Here is an 18,293-nt window from a genome sequence, read left to right as displayed (position 1 = left end):
CCGGCGTTAAAGCCGCGGGTGGGAAGAAGGTGCCGACCTTTTCACTGCGCGTTTAGAAACTGCGTTTGTGCGGCAGCGGTTTTCCACTTGCGCAGGGACGATGTCGGGACAGTGCCCGACGTGCAGGGGCACGCGGTGACGGAGGAAGTGTTCGCTGGCCGCCGCTTCTTCCCTCGCTGGATATCGGTTTGTAGAAGTCTCAGTTAGGAATGCGGGCGTTGTTCCTGCTGCCGCCTGTGGGTTTTTAGCCCTCTTCATATCCATTTTCCCCGCTGCATAAAAAGTGCAGCTGAGGTGCAGAGGGGAGGCTGAAGGCCGTGGCTCTGCGTGCCTCTTCTGCGCGGCCGCTGCCACCTTCCTCCTCCTCGCGCGCTGTTATTTCTGGAACCCCCTTGAACTCCTGCACTGCGCTTGCACCCTTCCCCGCTTGCAGTTTCTCATCAAAACAAGCTACTGCTGAGCGCGGTGAGTCACATTAGAGCCAGGAAAATGGCGAAACCTTTCAGTTTCATCGCTCGCTGGACCACTGTAATTTTTATCTCCGGTACCCTCCTTCCTCTCAACCTTTTGGTTTTGTACTCCTCTCCTGTTGCTGTAATTTAATACTAATAGCATTTTGGTTTGGGTTGTTATTTTTCCGGCAGGTAGGACTTCGGTCTGGTTTGTTTTTTCAAGTGCGGTATGTATTAACAGCAGCAGCACGCTGGTGTTAATTACCAGCTCTGGAGCTTGTTTTAAGGCACCACGGCACGTAACCTCAAAAAGCAATCGACCAGAGTAGTTGTAGCAACAAAACCACGCGCACTCCCCAAAAACTTAACAAATTTGTTGCACGCGGTGTGGTTCCCAGTGGCTTTTGTGGGCTGCCAGTCAGCCGCAAGCCTCTCGAAACTCGTTGTACGGGATAAGCTTTCCGCTCTTAATACAAACCTTTCTTCTCAAAGGCTGAATAAAATTGCGCTGGAAATCATTAGAATATTAAGTGGTAACTTAGAGCGGTGGATCGGTAATTAGCTTTTATGGTTACGGCAGCCTTTGATAAATCCTCCTTTTGGCGAAGCAGAAAAACCCCTGAAAATCATGCCCTGTCCTGCCTCGGATTTCGTTACTGTAATGCGGTTTGTTAGCATGGGTTTTTTTTCTCCAACGGAAAAATATGCCCTGCAGCGTTAGGTGGGGTTAGCTGACAAGCGCGCCGCTCGCTAAGGTAGCAAAATTAGCAACATGATATAAGTGGTTTGCCTTTGTGAAAGTATGCCCGTCCTGAGCCTCGTACCCTTGGCTCCTTATTGTGCGGTTCCTCATCGTGCCCCTGGCCGGGCCTGAGGCTTTCCAGCCCCTCTCGGCTTTTCTCAGGACTAAAAGAGCGCGCGGGGTGGGTTGGGAGGGGAGGGGTGTGTGCACACGCGCGTGCTTTTTCTTGTAAAAGTCGAGCAAAAGTAGTATTTTAGGTGGGAATATCACAGATAACTTGTTGGGGGAATTCCTGTCAAAAAATAATCTAGGATTTTTTTTTTTTTTTTAACCACCGATGCGGATGCGTACTGTCTTTACGGTATCTGTGTGTGGAGTAGCATCCGTCAGCGGTATGGATGGATGGCTCAAAAAAGCAGTTGACTTTACTGCTCACTGGGTGGATCTTGTGTTCCCACGGCATGAAAGCGTCTTAAATTTTTCCCAATGATGAGAGTAAGTAGAAACTTGAACGTATTCGTCTGCAGCGTTGCCGGTTAAGATTAATTAAATGCGTGCTCTTAAGAAACTGGGATTCGTTGGACTGTGCTGACAGCAGGATCCTAGGTAGCCTTTATAAATCAGGCATACGTGATACAGTCCTGGCTGTTTTTCCTGTTGTAACGTCCTTCCCCTGCTACATGCAATGCCGGCGCTACGGAGCCGTATCTCGCGGCGTCAGATTTCACCCGGACTGAGCCGTCGGCGGCAGCAGCTGAACTCTGGCCGCAAAAGGGGGTCGGTGGGACCCCCGGCATCGGGGCTCGCTGCTGGAAGGGGCTTCTTGTAGAGAGCTGCCTCTCCTGATAGCCCTGTTGACTGAAGTTATTCGTGGCTTGGTAAGCACAGTGACCGCTCCTGCGGTAAGCCAAGGCTGCAAAGATTTGATAAGCCTGTTAAAGAAAATTTCTGTAATCGTTTTTTTTAAGTAGTTGAACCGGTCAAAGAATAAGTTGATGGCCGTGGCTTAGAGCCTAGAGCGAGTGTCTCGCCAAACCTCGAGCTGCCTGCGTGGTGGGGGAAGGAGAAGCGATAGCAGCCTCTCGGGCCCTTATTCTGACACCTTATTGTCAGTGAGAAATGACGTGCACAAATGGCATGTGCGGCCAGACTTAAAATAGCCCCTCGCCAATGCCCGGAGAGCATGCGGCCTCCTTATATGTCCCGCTGCACATGCCGCTGCTGTCTGGGGGCGGGGGGCCCGTTCCCACCGCAGGTGCGGTGCATCCGACGGGGGGGAATAGCGTTTCCTCTCAGGCCTGCCAACGTGCTCGTGAGGATACAACGGATTGAACGTTAGTCTGTATATTTAGGGGAAAAAAATTGAGTACGATGTTCAAGCTGATGCTGGTATTACCATCAGGCAAGTGTGGCTGGGTTTTTGTGTCGTTCTGTCAGTAAAAAGGAAAGAAAGAAGCAATACTCCGGTGAGCCCTCGGCAAGCCTTGCAGAAACAGCTTGATGTCTGTCCTGGTCGCCTTTTCACATGAGCTTTCTTTATTTCTTGCATGTAGGATTGCCAGATGCTTTTAAACCAGCTGAAAGAGATCACAGGAATTCAAGATTCAGCTTTCCTTCATGCGGCTCTAAAGGTTTGTGCCTGTTGTCATTGTTCTGTGGAAAGGAGACCTCTGAATTTGTCCCCAAAGTCAGGCAAGTTCAGGCTCTCTCAAAACATAATGCATGGGTCGGATGTTCGCTGTGCGGGCTGATAATGAGCTAGTCCTCGCTAAAATAGTCAGTGCGTGGCCTGTGAAAGCGATTCAGTGTGCGCCGTGTGGAATAATGTGGTTCGTGTGGGAGGTGAAGGGTAAATCCTCCGCTGTTTTTCTGCCCCTCGCTTGTGCTGCGTTCAGGTGTACCGGTGAGGCAAACAGGTACGTGAGGCCAGCGTTGGTTGGTGTCGGCAGGGAACGTGCAGTTTTGGGGTTCAGAGTGTTCATCCACATCTGAAACAAAAACCCCACGCTAAGTTGAGAACAGTTCGTTTTTCTAACAGCAGGCCTTAAAATCTGTGCTGCAGCAGCGCGTGCTACGCTCAAACATTGTAAACGTTTCCTGGAAGTTTTGCTCCTACAGGGCTGTTATCCCTGCATTACGGTAAACACAAACTTAGCGGGTCAGAGTAGTTTTTTCTCTGTGTAAACTGCTTCAGGAGTTCTGGACAGCTGCAGTAACATCGGTAGCTTTGTGGCTGGTGGTTGTCTTGCCCATCACCAGAACAGTCGTCTTTGCTCCCAAGTGAAGTGACACAGGAATCTCAGGCACTTGCAGAAGCAACATTTACCTGGAAAGATGCCTCCTCGTAGTGCAAATTTCGGTATTTATAAATTGTAGTGTTAAACTGGCTGCGACCGCATCAGTCTGGAATCATCAGACACCGTCCATCCTCTTGAGATGTAGCAGCAGGATGTGGGCTGTGCTGAAAATATACAAAGAAGAGGCTTGTTTAAAGAAATTCTTGAATGTTTCATCGAGAAGTAACGTCCAGAAAATGTTAGAATAAATTTGAAGGAGTTTAGCCCATAGTGGTGGTCTGAAGAAAGCCTTAGCTCAGTAAGGGCCGTATGTCTTGAAATCCACAGAGAGTTTGATTCCTGTGAGTCTCTCCCGGTGGCAAAGTTACCTATAGCACTTCAGGTCTCCTGCGAGTACTCGAATCTCTTGTGAGGGAAATGAAATTAGTTAATGGAGTCTATATTGTCCTAGTAATAAAGCCAAAGCGCTTTCCGACAGAGAAATTCAAGCCTTGGTTATTTTCATTTTTTATTACTGCTTGTCACCAACAGATAGCTCTCTCCCGTGGGCCAGGGAAAGCAAAGTTGGTGGCGGTGTGCCTATCTCTACCACAGATGCATTAACTGTCACGCAAATATAGATGAAGTAACCCTGGCACTGTGGATTTTTTTCCCCTCTCGTCCTGCCAGGCTGCTAATGGAGACCTAATGGAAGCAGTCACCTTCCTGACGGAGGAGCACGCTCAGGAGCCGGCTCAGGACGCGGCTGCTGCAGAGCCGTCCGCTTGGGAAGGGAGCGCTGTGGGCAAACGGCTCCCACAAAGTAAGTGGTTCGTCTCTGCTCACCCTTAAGGTTTCACGCGTTTCGGCCTGAGCCAAAAGGGGAAGTATCGGTCCTCCCTGCTTCTGCCAGTGAATCCTTCCGGCTCCTGTCCCGGCACTTATCTGATTTTGCCAGTACTCGCCGCTTGCCGTGGGACAGCCCAGGGAATTAAACCTTCCTGGTGAAGGAGAGCTGCATCCGAAAGGAAAGTGACTTAATAGTGTTTTAATGGTGTTTGTAGGTGATGCGTCATAGTTACAAAGCTATCGTTTTAAACAGCTGGTCTTGGCTGACACAGAAAACCCAGAAAACTCCTAAAGCAGAGCGAGCAGAATAGCGAACTGAATCCCTGTCAAGGATCATGCATTTCTTTCCAACAGCATCTGCTGGAAGAGCAGGCAAATTGAGTGTTTCGTATCATATTTTCATGAAAACTTAAAATGTTGTTTGAGCCGGCAATTTGACTACCTGAAAAATGGTTTCATAACTCTTACAGGTGTTGGCAAAAACGGGCCGTCAGTTTGGTACACTTAGAAGTAAAGAGTGTAACTGTAGTCTGAGGTAGTTGAGAATAGTTTCTTTAAGCCTTTTTGCTGATGACACATCTGTTAACTGGAGCTTTCCCAAGTGATATTATCACCGGACAGGTTCACCGGGCCAAAAACCTGTGCTGGGAGCTTTGAAGCAACACCCGGAACAGTGCGGCTGCCCTTTGCTCCACTATGTAAGGCTTCCACCTCTTCCAGAGCTACTTGTTTTCCTTTCTCCTTCTTTCCTGCGTAGCTAGTACATGATGCTCATAGCTGAGCATCCTGACGCGAGTGAAGGAAGGCGATTCTGTGTGATTTTATTGAAATCCTTTATTTCTCGAACAGCATCAGTTGTCAGCACTGCACAGCACAGCACATACAAGCAGCAGCTGATGTTGCTGTTCCATTATTTCACGAGATTTGAAATGTTCCCTCAAGCTCTGAGTTTGGGTGCAAGGAAATCTGGCCGGTACACAGCTGCACGGTCTGTCCTGTTCTCCTCATCCAGCCCGCTCAATGGCTTTTTAGGTTTCCGAGCATGATCCAAACTACAAGGATTTATATTTAAAACTTGAGCTAGAAGATTATGCTCTATCAACTGAAAAATCATATTCGTGAGGTGTAACATTTTGTAGAAGTTCCTTTTAAAGAAAACGTTTGCCTGCTCCTGGTGGAAAACTGATCAGAATGCTGCCTCCGCTTCTAGATGTTACTACTGCACTTACCCATAACAACAAAGATGACCTCCACGCAGTCGACGGCTTCAGACCACTGGAATCGCCAAAAGCTCAGGCTACGGACAGAGATGCTGCTGAAAGGTCAGTGGGTCCGTAAATCGGTTTTGGTTTTCCCTGGTATTGTAAGAGGATTCTTAAGCTGGTAACTGCAAAACAAACGTAAATCACCTACCAGATGTATACCTACTGCTTTTAGACGGTGCGTGGGGCGTTATTGCCTTCTGGGTAGCTGACCGTTACTTCTGGGGCAGCATGGCAAAGTGATGGTTGAAATAGAAAAAGCAGGTTTAGTTGTGGCTTATTCAAGCCCTGCTGCTGTTGCTGTCTCCCTTTTACCATGGGTTGGATTTGCCTCCAGCAATGACTGAGGGCACCAATTTTGCGTGCGGCTGGTTCATGAAGAAAAACACGCGTATCTTAATACCTTCTTCCATCGTTCCAAATCGTCTTGCAGGCATGTTTTCCATCCGCCTCACTTGAGAGTTGAAACCTTTCTGGAGTCAGATAAGACATCTGTTGCCTGTTGCGCTGGGTATCACCCAGCAGCGCCCGGCTCTGGTGTCCCGCTTGTGACTAGAGGGGAGTACGATTCCCGTAGTTCTCGAGAATCGTTGTGAGATGGTGTTTTACAGCACGGTGTGCATCTTTTGTGACAGACCACAGGAAGCGCATTCTGCTGAAAACAAAAGTCGCCCCAAAAGGAAACGCTGTGAAGTCTGGGGAGAGAACCCCAAGCAGAATGACTGGAGAAGAGTGGGTGACTGGCCCGTTGGAATGAAAAATATTGGAAATACGTGTTGGTTTAGCGCTGTCATACAGGTAATCTGATAGAAAAGTTCTTCTGGAGTTGCTGCGGTCCCAGAGTCAAAATGTTTATCAGTTAGAATGAAATACGCAACAGCTCTGTGAAGTGGTCATCGTACGCAGATGAGCGAATGTCACCGTGCTCAAATGAGACTTGTGTTTTTATTTGATACGATTGTGATTTACTCTGGGCGTGCACAGAAAGAGCCAGAGAGCAGCTGAATAGGCTTTGCGTAAAAATAGATATAGATACGTATAATCTGCGTGCACGTATGTAGGGGTTTTGTGGTGCAGCGATGTCCAAATGCTTACTGAATGACAGAAGCTTGACTGGCAAAGTGAATGATAATTTAATTTTACTGCAGTTATTGTTGGCTCCATAATACATGGTGTATCATATTCCAGCTAATGGAATACACTGGCATAGATGCTGGAACGAATAAGCAACTAGGCAGCCTATATTATTAGTGATAACCTAAACAAGATGAGACAGCGATAAGTGGAACTGGGCAGAGTTGTCTCTTCTAACCATTTCACGTCAGCAGATAGATAGACATGAATCAATCATATGTCTCCAGCTTTGAGAGGAAGTAAGAAAGCTTCAAATGGGCTCCTTTCTCGCTGTGACTTGTTCCTGGATGTTTTCTCTAAGCTTGCCTATGCAGAATAGAATATTCTTTCCTAAAACGGTTATATACACCCTAGAAATGGCAGGATGAGATTTTGTTCTTTGGTGGGTACGAATGTGCTGGTCCGGCACGTAGACTGCTCTCTTGGTAAATGTTTATTTGGTAACACAAGGCTATCAAAGAATTAGAAAGCTGTTGAGTAAAAGAGTGACAACGGGGCATCAAATTGCAGTGAGTCAAATCCTCGCAGATGCTGACTGGTCTTTACCTCTCCTTCCCTTTCAGTCTCTGTTTCAGTTGCCAGAATTTCGGAGGCTGGTCCTTGGGTACTCCCTCCCACAAAATGTGCTTGAAAGTTGTCGTAGTCGCACTGTAAGTTTTCATCGAGTAACGCTGTAAAGTTTCCCTCTTTTGTGGTATACCGATCTGCTCTTTCTCTAAGCAGATTTAATTTGGGGCCATCTGAGACTCCTGTGCCGACGTTAACGGCTTTCAAATTGTCAGGCTGCGTTAAAGACAAATTTGGGAAATACTTTTCAAAGACAGAATCACTGTAGAAAAAAAATGAGATGCTTCTCGTAAAGCTTTCCTCTAGAGCTTCTTTCTAACTGTGGTGCGGGGAGATATTTGTCCCGTAAATCTTGTTAGCTCCAGCTTGTTCATTTGTTTGCCTGCACCGTAGAAGAACTGGTATTTGGGCCGGTCTGAAGGTCCCTCTAGCCCCAGTACCTCCTGACAGCGGTCAGCAGAAGGTGCTTGGAAATCATTTAGAGAAAAAGGCATACATAGAATTATCCTTCGCATGTTATATCATTCTAGCGTCCGGCCACCGCCATTTAAGAGACTTCGTTTTACTTGGTTTCACGTGTGCTCTTGATACTCTAAAAACCCAAAGTGCAGACAGAAAAAATTCATAAATTCACCGGGTTTTGACTTCTGTTGTAGCAATTATGACTTTTGGCGCTCTTTTCTCCAAAGGTTTTGTTTCGGTTAAATTTTTTCTCCCATGCATCCATCGGGAGACCAGATTGCTTCCAAGAAATGACACTGCATGTCTTTCTGCTTTTGTCCTTTTTAATGTCTCCTCTTTCCTTGGCTGTTAGCGTACCTCTTAAGGTATGTGCCTGTAGTATTCTGTAGCACTTTGTTTTAAGATGCTGCTGGTTTTGAGTTGCAGGAAGGGTTTGGCTTTTCTTCTTTTTGCAATGCAGGGAAAAAGAAATATTGCATTCATGCAAGAACTTCAGTGTCTGTTTGCTTTAATGCTGGGGACACGTCGTAAGTTTGTAGACCCTTCTGCAGCACTGGAACTCTTGAGGGACGCGTTTAGATCCGCTGAAGAACAGCAGGTAAAACCGCATTAAAAAGCCTTTTGCTTTCTTCAAAACAGCACTCACAGCCACAGCAATCCTATTTTGCTTCATCCTGCTATCACTTTCAGAGGCCTCTTCCCATGTTTGTCAACTGACAAGCAGCTGTCCCTGTGTCATTTAGGGGAAATGTACGTGCTGGCTAATTAAACAGCCAGCGTAACAGTGCTCTACCCAGTGCCATCTGGGTAGTTGAGTAGCGATCACAATAATTTCCTCTGATCTAGTTTTCAGATGAGCAGAGTGTTCATTATCGGTCTAAATCAGCTCAGCACTTCAGTTTCACACTTCTTTCAGCGGGGTAGGTACAGCAATACCAGTCGGGTTGTGTTCCAGTAGGTTTGTGAAACCAGTAGACCGTGAAAACGCTTTCTGGTTGGTATTACGCTTGACTCTCGACTTTGGTCTCTCTTCTAGCAAGATGTGAGTGAATTTACACACAAACTACTGGACTGGCTGGAGGATGCGTTCCAGCTTGCTGTGAATGTCAAGTGAGTTTTTTGTGATCTCGGGAGTTTGACCTGACACTGAGGAGAAACAGATTTTAAATGCGACGCCTTAATAAACGAGAGGGCTTTACGTGAAAATTTTGAGTAAATGCGAGGTTTTTTGTTTACTGAGGATGATGCTCCTTAAGCTCGAAATATGCTTTTGGAGTGTTACATGTACATTTTCTGTACGTTGGACTTTATTCAATGCCTATATGGCCTGCAGAATAAATAGTCTTTTTAGGGGAACTCAGCAGAACGGGTGTACATGAAAGATCTGTTTTTTTGGAACTGCATTTCCAAAGGTAGTGCTTTAACTGTTTTTTTTCCCCTTCCTTGCCAGTGTAAGTGTTACAACGTGCTTTTGAGTGTGGAAACAGATGAGACGCTTCCTCTGGGTTCTGTGTTTGGATAGGAAACTTTACTTTTGGCTGTAGGAAGATTGCCAAGCAGAGGCTTAGATTATGACTTGGGGCTTTTTTGCAGCCTACAGCTGCAAATGAATGTGTGCTTTTTCTTTCTGAAACAGGAGCCCTGGGGACAAATCTGAAAACCCAATGGTACAACTTTTCTACGGGACTTTCTTGACTGAGGGTGTCCATGAGGGTGAGTGAAGGGTTTGGCAGATTCACTTTTTAACTCCTTTGAGTGTTTTGATTTATAGCAGTGATGACACAGGATTTTGTTGCACATTCCTGATGAAACTGCCTAGTTCTTTAAACTTGCAAATAGTCGTCTTGATAAAATTGCCTGTAGCATTTATCAAGCCTGTCTTCTGAAAACCTTCAATGCTTGCAAGCGCTCATGAATTTGAAAGCACTTGTTTATAAGGAGGCTTACCCTGACAGATGTGCATACAGAGAGCTATATGCGGTTCGGATCTTGCATGTAGCGCCTCTAGCTGGTGCTGACAACAAACTCTTGAGTTAACCAGAGTTTTTTGTTCTCCTAAGTTAGTTCACGGGTTTTGTATCGTTTCCATCATCCAGGCAATACCTTTTCTAAGATCGAAGCCTTTGGGCAGTATCCCCTTCAGGTAAATGGTTATCGAAACTTGAATGAGTGCTTGGAAGGAGCCATGGTGGAGGGAGAGATGGATGAGGCGACAGCATCTCAGTCAGTGAAGTACGGACAGGAGGTTAGTTTTATGTTTTGGTTTTGAGCTTTTGGTTGCCTGCTGCAGAAAAATGCAACGCATATAGCGCAGGGGTGTCTCAGTATGTTTTGATAACGTTAAATGGCAATTGTAAATATTCCCTAAGAATTTGCGTACAAAATATTTTCTGGATACCTGGAATCTCGCATAAACGTATGTTAGTGTTACATGGCGAGACACTAAGTCTTTGCTTATTTGTAAAGATGTGTTGTCCTATATAAGCAGTTCGAGGAGTTTGTTTTAAGTTAAAAAGGTAAACATCTGCTTCTGATGCAAGTGTGATAAAGTCTCTCTCTTTCTGTTGAAGCCTACCTGTACCTGAGTAGGGGGAGAACCACTGCCTCCATATTTTCGGAGGGTAAAAGTACAGTGCTTAACTCTATGGTATGCCATTTGGAATTTGTATCTTTCTCCCTATTACAGTGTGTGTTTTTTTTCTTCTCATTTTCACTCTTACCTTCCGACTGTGCTGATTTTTTTTTCTCCTTTTTTTTTTTTTTTAAATCTCACGAATCACGAACCAATCATAAAATACTTAGTTGCAGCGAAGTAGAAAGCAAAGGTCTACCATTACATTCAGCATCCTCCATGTGTAAGAGCAGCTGAGAAGTTAGCTTAGAGAAAGACTGGGAAATAACATTAAGAAATTTGCAAAGGTGTCTGGTGTAGAGGGGGCAGGGAAAGGTATTTCAGTTTTATGAGAACGTCTGAAAAATTCGTTGCTGTGGTTTAAACTAGCAAAGGAGAAATGAAGTCTTGGGCGGGTAAGCCCTGTCCGACTCTGGACTCAAATATTTGTTTCTGGCTTTCCTAGTTCCTGCCTGAAGCCGTTCAAATGCCTTTACAGCAGATGTAGGCGAAACTGATGTGGGCTGGTGCCAGAGACAAAGGGACGTAGGGAGCTCACCAGGCGGGTTCTTTTCAATCCAAGCTTTTTAGTTCCTCCAAATCCTTGTCCGAAAGATAAGGGAAATTGGACTAATCGTGGAGATGTTTTGATCATTCTTTGTCTGGACGGATAGAAGGAAAAGGCTCTGGCTTTATTGCTAAGAAATCTGACTGGAAAAACTCTGCATCTTAATTTCGCTTCCTAGGATGTCGTGGCTAGAGGACTGCATGATAGGGGACATAGAGAATAAGGTGCATTTTGTCTTTTGAGAACGTAGGTGAGTGTACCGAAGCTCAAAGCATCAGTGGGGTTAACGAGAACTGATATTTCTCCTAGATAATAGGTGTGTATATCATTCCTTCTCTGTTTTTGTGTTCTCTTGTTCTGAAGATTGGGCTTCTTCTCAAAAAGCTCTGCTACCTGGCCATTTCCTTCCAAAGTTTTTTAAAAATAATTAAAAAAATACACCTTCATTGTAAGTATTTCAGATCTACAATGTGCTGTTGCACTTTGGTGTGGGGCAGATTTATTGTGGCAGGACATCGGACATGAAGCCTGCAAAGGAAAATGAGCTTAGTGTGCTCATCCCGAGTCCAGCCGGGAGCGTTGTCTGGGTGGTGCCATGCTAAGGTAGGTGGAGGAAACTTCTGGCCGTGGATGCTGGAAGTGTTTGTGAACCCAGGAGGAGGGAGAGGAAGTGTAAATTCAACTGAGAATTTTTCTTTCAGCATGGCTCTTTGAAACAGTGTATGAAACGTAGAGAAAGTGGGTTTCTTCTCTGAATCTCCTAAATTGAATAGCCTGTAAATAGACTGAGAGAGGATAAGGAATCAGGTACTGCTTAAGGACTTGTGTTTTGTTCTTCATCATTGCATGTGACCTACATTAGAAAAGAACTCTCTTGGAGGCTCTTAGCTGACATCCAGAGTTTGTGCAGCGTCTGCTAATTTTGTAAAATTCAGTGCTGGACCCGTTAATAATCCATCAAGCTGGATGCATCAGGCAATGAAAAGTAACTTTCTGAGAGCTATTACGAGGCTTTTTCACGGTAAAAATGTAAAATGGAAGCGCAAATTTTAATCTCGTAAAATTTGGCTTTCTGACAAGTCACTCCGTAAACAAAATCTATACTAAATCAGTCTTTAAAGACAAACCGACATTTAGGATCAGTCTAAAATCATTTAGGATCGGTCTAAAATGTGCCGTTTAGCAGTCATCTTAAAACAAGTCCCTTTGGGGGCATTTCTGCTTTTGTTACAGCGCTGGTTTACAAAACTCCCACCAGTACTGACCTTTGAACTCTCCCGATTTGAGTTCAATCAGTCACTAGGACAGCCAGAGAAAATTCACACCAAGCTAGAATTTCCCCAGACTATTTATATGGACAGGTGAGTTGTTCTGTTGTACGGTACGTTTAAAGCTATTGCTTTATTGTAATTAAAGAAATTAAAAAGGTCGTATGGGTGAGCAAGGAAGGATTCTAAAATATTTGTGAAAGTTTGTGGATGTTAGGAATCAACAAATCTCACGTGGCGGGGCTCTGTATTTCTCTTTTTAGGTACCTCTACGGCAGTAAAGAGCTTATTCAGAGGAAGAGAGAAGAAATGAAGAGATTGAAGGAGAAAATGGTGATTCTGCAGCAGAAACTGGAAAGGTAAGTAGTCAGCTAGCTTTATTTTTGTGCTCTGTGGGAGCGTGCAAATGCTTCCTTTCAAATGAGCTTTCCGATAGAAGAGAAGCTTGTAGAGGAAGGACAAACAGAACTGGGTTTGTTCTGGGAAGTGTGGCGTGAGGAAGTGTGTTTTCAAAAACGAACTCGTAATTTTGATGGTTTCTGAATGTTACTGATGCTGTTACAAGAATAAATTCTGTACATAGTACAATAGTCGCTGTCAGCTGTGTTGGCAAGTTTCAGTGAGGAAGCCCAGTAATACATTAAAAAGAATCTATGTTATTTTTTATATTAGATGTCCCCTCCAGCTTAGCATTTGGCATTATTTATTGGGGAAGGAAGGAGATCGATAGCAAAGATCTGGTTTGTGGACAGCCAGAAGATTTCATTTTCCAGGTTCTTTGTGTAAAAGTCCTTTGAATCAGCATTAAATTTGCTTACAGTTTTTATTTTTAAAATGACAGTTCTGTAAACAAGAGGCAGGCAAAGAGGTGTCGCAGTAGCCCTGGTGGTATCTGCGCTTGCTGAGGTGCTGATGGGTGTCATGAAAACAGTTTATATTTAGGCCCATGTGTAGCATCCTGCGGGGTTTGCTTTGGCTGCTGCTGAGCAGTGCCCCGCAGCCTCAAGGCTTTCAAGGTCCGCTGCGGGGAGACGGTGCCTGCGTCCCCTTGCATCACCTGGGTTTTTCCCTTCCTTCCTTCACTGGTTAAACTGTCTGCATCCCAACCCGGGAGTTTTCTTCCGTTGCTCTTCTGTGGTCCCTTCATGTTTAACCAGTCACATTCATGCAACACCTTGCTTTTTTCTGTAGGTACATGAAATACGGCTCTGGCCCGGCCCGCTTTCCACTGCCCGACATGCTCCAGTATGTTCTCGAATTCATCGCTACAAAGCCAGTTGTTTCTTCTGCTCAGGGCTCTCAGACAACACTCTTGCAGCCCCAAGCCGAGCCTCCCGTTTTGGACGTGCTTTCACAGCCGAATGGGTTAGTAAACAGAAATAAAAATAATTCGTAGGAGAACACTTTGCCTTTCAGCTAAATGCTCCTGGTTTGCATTCTAAAATTTGGGCTCCTCGCTACAAGAAAGACATTGAGGTGCTGGAGCATGTCCAGAGAAGGGCAACGAAGCTGGTGAAGGGCCTGGAGCACAAGTCTGATGGGGAGCGGCTGAGGGAACTGGGGGTGTTTAGCCTGGAGAAGAGGAGGCTGAGGGGAGACTTCATTGCGCTCCACAACTCCCTGAAAGGAGGTTGTAGCGAGGTGGGGGTCCGACTCTTCTCCCGAGTAACAAGCCATAGGACGAGAGGGAACGGCCTCAAGTAGCGCCGGGGGAGGTTTAGATTGGACATTAGGAACAATTTCTTCACCGCAAGGGTTATCGAGCATTGGAACAGGCTGCCCAGGGAAGTGGTTGAGTCACCGTCCCTGGTATTAAAAGACGTGGTGCTTAGGGACATGGTTTAGTGGTGGACTTGGCAGTGCTGGGTTGACGGTTGGACTCGATGATCTCAAAGGTCTTTTCCAACCTAAATGATTCCATGATTCTAAAAGTGGATTGTTTATCTGAGCACTTGTGAGCATGATGCTGTAATGTATGAATGCCTGTGCAAGTAGTCAGTCGCTACTTTGCTCCTAATCTGGTTCTGTTTGTGTAAATATAACATTGCATCTAGTCTGTTCTTCTTCCAGAAGCATCACCATATTCCTTGTCTAAGCAGCAATTCTGAGTTAAATTATATGCTCTTTTTGGTTAGGCTACTAATTTTTTTGCTTCATCAACCAGTAAATTACTGCAATATTGGATTATTACAAACCTGGCCACCATGGTTGGTTTACACTCTAAATTAAGCTGACTAAATACATGAGTTTCTTAGTAGTAAGGGAAGGAATTTTTAGAATTGCTCATTGTGCTTACAGGGTTCTGTAAGAATTTCAGCCTTTATTTGTCCTATATTTTAATTCATCTGTTAAAGTAGAAGTACATTTCAGTGTACTTGTTCTCTTTACATTTTGTACCGTCCTGGAAGAGAAATGCTTCTCTGGCTCTGGAGCAATTTTTGCTTGGTTTATTTCATATTGTTTTCCAAAAAGAGAAAAAAAAAACGAAGAGAAAGATAGAAAAACCTGTCCACTACTCTTGGCTTTTGCTTCACAGCGTACTAGAAGGGAAGGACGCTAGGACTGAAGATGCAGCTTTCTTTTTGTCAAGTCCCTCGCCGCAGCAAAAATCGAGTACGCCGCTCCATCCTTCTGGTTCGCCAGCAGAAATGTCTGAATGTCCAGCTCCTCACGTGGTTTCCGAGGAGGAGCGGAACCTTGTTCGGTCGTGTCTGCAGCGGTGGAGAAACGAGATTGAACAAGACGTGCAAGGTTGGCCCCAAGTATATTTGTTGTGATTTTTCTGCTGAACGCCAGCCTGATTTCCCCTCTGTTGCTTCAACTGGATACATCCTGACCTGCAACTAATCTTGTGCAGGCTTCAGCCCTGGTCTTAAGTGTATTTGTTAGTTCCTGCATGGCTTCAAACTTTTTGAAGTGAAAGGGGCCAGAATAGCCTGATGAGTAGTCATTAGTTTTTCTGTATCTCTCTCACTCGTGATGTTCTTGGCAGATCTGAAGGAGTCTATTACCAGAATCAACCTGTCCATTGAACAAATGTACTGTGACCCTCTCCTCCAACAGGTAAGAAATGCAGCTTCGTTCGGTAGATATTAAACTGATGTTGCTGATGCTGTTTTTTGTTAGTAGCTGTCGGTTTAAGTTGTCCACTTTATTGTATTTGAAAAAATCCCAATATTGCGATGAAGCAGAGAAAGGATTCTTTATGAAAATCGTGTTGCTTTTTCCCTTAAAAGTCAGTTCTCGCTTAGTGGGAAATGTACCATGTGAATCAGGAGCCTGGTACCAGGCTGCAGCTATGAACGTATTTGCAACGTTTGTACAGAGGTCAGGCAAATTCATTTACCAAAAGTGCGTCCGAAAACTATGTCCGTGTGAACTTGCAGGTTCCCTATCGTTTGCACGCAGTCTTGGTACATGAAGGGCAAGCAAATGCTGGTCACTACTGGGCCTACATATACGACCAGCCTCGAAAAAGCTGGCTGAAATACAATGACATCTCAGTGACGGAATCATCGTGGGAGGAATTGGAGAGAGATTCATTCGGAGGCTTGAAGAATGCCAGTGCCTACTGCCTGATGTACATAAGTGATAAGGTGTCCCGCTTTGTTGCAGGTACTGGAGCCAAAACTGCTGGTTAATTAGACATCTGTGTATTATTGTGTCTCTCTAACCTGCATGATCGTTACGTTCCTCAGCTTCTCTTTGGCACAGTTGTCTTTTGACTACGCAAAAAACTTCACCCCAGATAGAAGTGAAATAATGTGCTCTGTACTCGATTCATTTCTAAATTCCTGATAGGGTTGAAAACTGAAGAAAGAACGGTACCGGTGAGATTAGGTACGGTACTTTATGTATTATTAATGCGTGTAAATATTCAAGCTCCCCATTTGCCACTTTCAACACGCATCTGCTGCTGGTGTTTTTCACTTCGACTCTTTATATAGTTTATATGACAGTGTTTCTTTTATAAGGGCATGTGAAACACCTCCTACTTTATTTCTCCCATTTTTATCACACTTTCTGGCTTATTGGCTTGGTTTTTAGTGATACCGTTATATTGAACCTAAACGGGGCTCCTTTTTTATGCAGCCTTCCCTAGTGAATGAGTTATTGGTCACAGTGGCTTAGACTTGCAAGTATGTTTGCGGTGCCAATGTATAAATAGTTATGTGGAGAAATTAGCGTGCACGTGGTACTATACATGGCAAACAGCTGTAGAAGAACCTAATAATTTCACGCGTGGTTCATTTTGATGTAATAAATAGAAAGAAACAATGGAGAACTGTGATTCTGTTCATTGCTAAATGTGGCTGATGAGGATCTGATGAGGTTGTTCTTTGTCTGGCTTCCTATGACAGTTCCGTTTCTGAAATGAACCCGTGATTATTTTTTTCCCCCTATTTAATGCAATTTTTGTTGGTTTTTTGAAGATGCTTTGCTTTTACAATGGGTGCGTAAGAAATATCTAGTGTAGAGAATTGCCGTTTGCTTTTGATAAATTTTAAGACTTGTCTAAAGCTGATACTGCTTGGGTTTTGTGCTATTTTAAAACTGAATACTGAAGTAGATCTGAAAAGTGCTGAGGAATACCAGCATGACACTCACTCTATGGAATCTGTGCAGTTCCCTACCTTTATATGCTATGTAGTGTTGTAGATATGATGTCTCCAGCTGAACTGTGAATTTTCCAGCCCTTGGCGGTATAAATACTGTTCTCTGTACAATGGTAGCCCTTGAATAAGGATGTATTTCTGACCTACTGCATCAGCAGGCGCTGTTTCTGGAATTTCTCTGTGATAAATGCCGTCCAGGGGTAGAACAAAAATGTTTTTTTTTTTTCAGATAGCTCTGTAGATTTGTCTTTATTTTTGCACTTTTGCTTATGAATCACCTTAAATTTCAAAGCTAGTAGACAGTTGGGTTTTTTCCCATTTATCCCTCAGCCAGTTTGATTGTGGGTTTCTATAATACTGTGTATTTGTTTAGTCTCCAACGGTGGTGTCCTGCTACTACGTGTTCCGTTACAAGCCAGTCCTGCATTTCTTCCAGACAAGGACGATGGCTCGGAGGTTGGACAGTTTCAGCAGGAAGTGGAAGCCTTGCCCCCGGAGCTGAGACACTACATCCAGGAGGACAACTGGCGACTCGAGCAGGAGGCAGAGGAGTGGGAGGAGGAGCAATCTTGCAAGATTCCTCAGATGGAGCCTTCGCCTGCTTCTGAATCGCAGGACCTCTCTTCTGAATCAGGACCAGGTAATACCGCGTCTGAATTTGCAAACTGCGCTGAAACCGGTAACAACCAGCTGGTCAAAAATACCACTGTGTTGGAGCCTTGCGTAAATTTCTAGGTATCTAGGAGAAACTGCTGCTGAAGTAGCAAGGGCAGCTGGTGGAGGCTCTATCCTCTCTACAGTACGAAAGGCGATTCTACTATTTTTGCATGTGCAGCCTTCCAGGCTTGTCACCAGAAATGCTGTTTTCCATTCATTTAATCGTAATGGGCTAATCTCATTTCACTTCTAGACTTTTGCTTTTTTTAATAAATGTCGAGTAGGAAACGTTCAAGTGCTGTCCTCTGGAGTGGGAAAGCGTTACTTGGCAATCCCTGATGGCGTGTGCCATACCCAGTGAAAAGGGGCATGCACAAGCTACGGTGAAACGCCTTCACCTCTGGGATGAAAGCAGCGGCTGTTTAATCCTGCGTAGACAAGCTGTAAAACATTTTAGAACAAGAGAGGAGAAGTCGTCTTGCAGTTTGTGCTCACGAATACCACGCTTCCGTCCTGACAGATCAGTCTTCAGTCTGTGAGCAGAGCGTGCGCTCTCTGTCCTCTGAACACGCCATGATTGCCAAGGAGCAGACTGCCAAGGCCATTGCAAACACCGCCGACGCCTACGAAAAGAACGGCGTTGAGGCAGCTCTCTGCGAGGTAGGAGCTGAGCCCTGGCCCAGGAAGCAGCCCGTTCTTGTCTTCCTATTAGTCTTCTTGACAGACCTTTGCTTTTTCCATTTCTGTGTAATTCTGTAGCTGTGCCGCTTTTACCTCGGTCCCCTTTTGCTTTCCTGTGTTTTGGTTTTTCTTACTCTTTTTCTTCTTT

General features: G+C 44.9%; 1 protein-coding gene across 8 annotated transcripts in view; it reads left to right on the top strand.

The window, feature by feature from the left end:
* The window catches only part of USP28 (ubiquitin specific peptidase 28), a 29,592-nt gene that overhangs the window by 774 nt on the left and 10,525 nt on the right, over positions 1-18,293 (top strand). For 7 of the 8 annotated variants that reach the window (XM_075172785.1, XM_075172783.1, XM_075172787.1 and 4 more), the window contains exons 2-18: positions 2,748-2,825; positions 4,161-4,293; positions 5,530-5,641; positions 6,217-6,379; positions 7,279-7,365; positions 8,205-8,342; positions 8,781-8,854; positions 9,381-9,457; positions 9,841-9,989; positions 12,157-12,284; positions 12,455-12,550; positions 13,383-13,556; positions 14,728-14,942; positions 15,184-15,254; positions 15,578-15,806; positions 17,244-17,447; positions 17,985-18,124. In XM_075172785.1, coding sequence (XP_075028886.1) covers positions 2,748-2,825; positions 4,161-4,293; positions 5,530-5,641; positions 6,217-6,379; positions 7,279-7,365; positions 8,205-8,342; positions 8,781-8,854; positions 9,381-9,457; positions 9,841-9,989; positions 12,157-12,284; positions 12,455-12,550; positions 13,383-13,556; positions 14,728-14,942; positions 15,184-15,254; positions 15,578-15,806; positions 17,244-17,447; positions 17,985-18,124 — 2,268 coding nt within the window. Of the gene's footprint in view, positions 1-102; positions 187-2,747; positions 2,826-4,160; positions 4,294-5,529; positions 5,642-6,216; positions 6,380-7,278; positions 7,366-8,204; positions 8,343-8,780; positions 8,855-9,380; positions 9,458-9,840; positions 9,990-12,156; positions 12,285-12,454; positions 12,551-13,382; positions 13,557-14,727; positions 14,943-15,183; positions 15,255-15,577; positions 15,807-17,243; positions 17,448-17,984; positions 18,125-18,293 lie in introns of those variants that run through there. The other variant, XM_075172788.1, reaches the window with a different exon arrangement.

Source organism: Calonectris borealis, chromosome 24 (assembly GCF_964195595.1).
Source record: "Calonectris borealis chromosome 24, bCalBor7.hap1.2, whole genome shotgun sequence".
NCBI classification, from domain to species: Eukaryota; Metazoa; Chordata; class Aves; order Procellariiformes; family Procellariidae; genus Calonectris; species Calonectris borealis.
The sequence above is the reverse complement of the archived record's forward strand: the minus strand, read 5'-3'. Positions and strand labels throughout refer to the sequence as shown.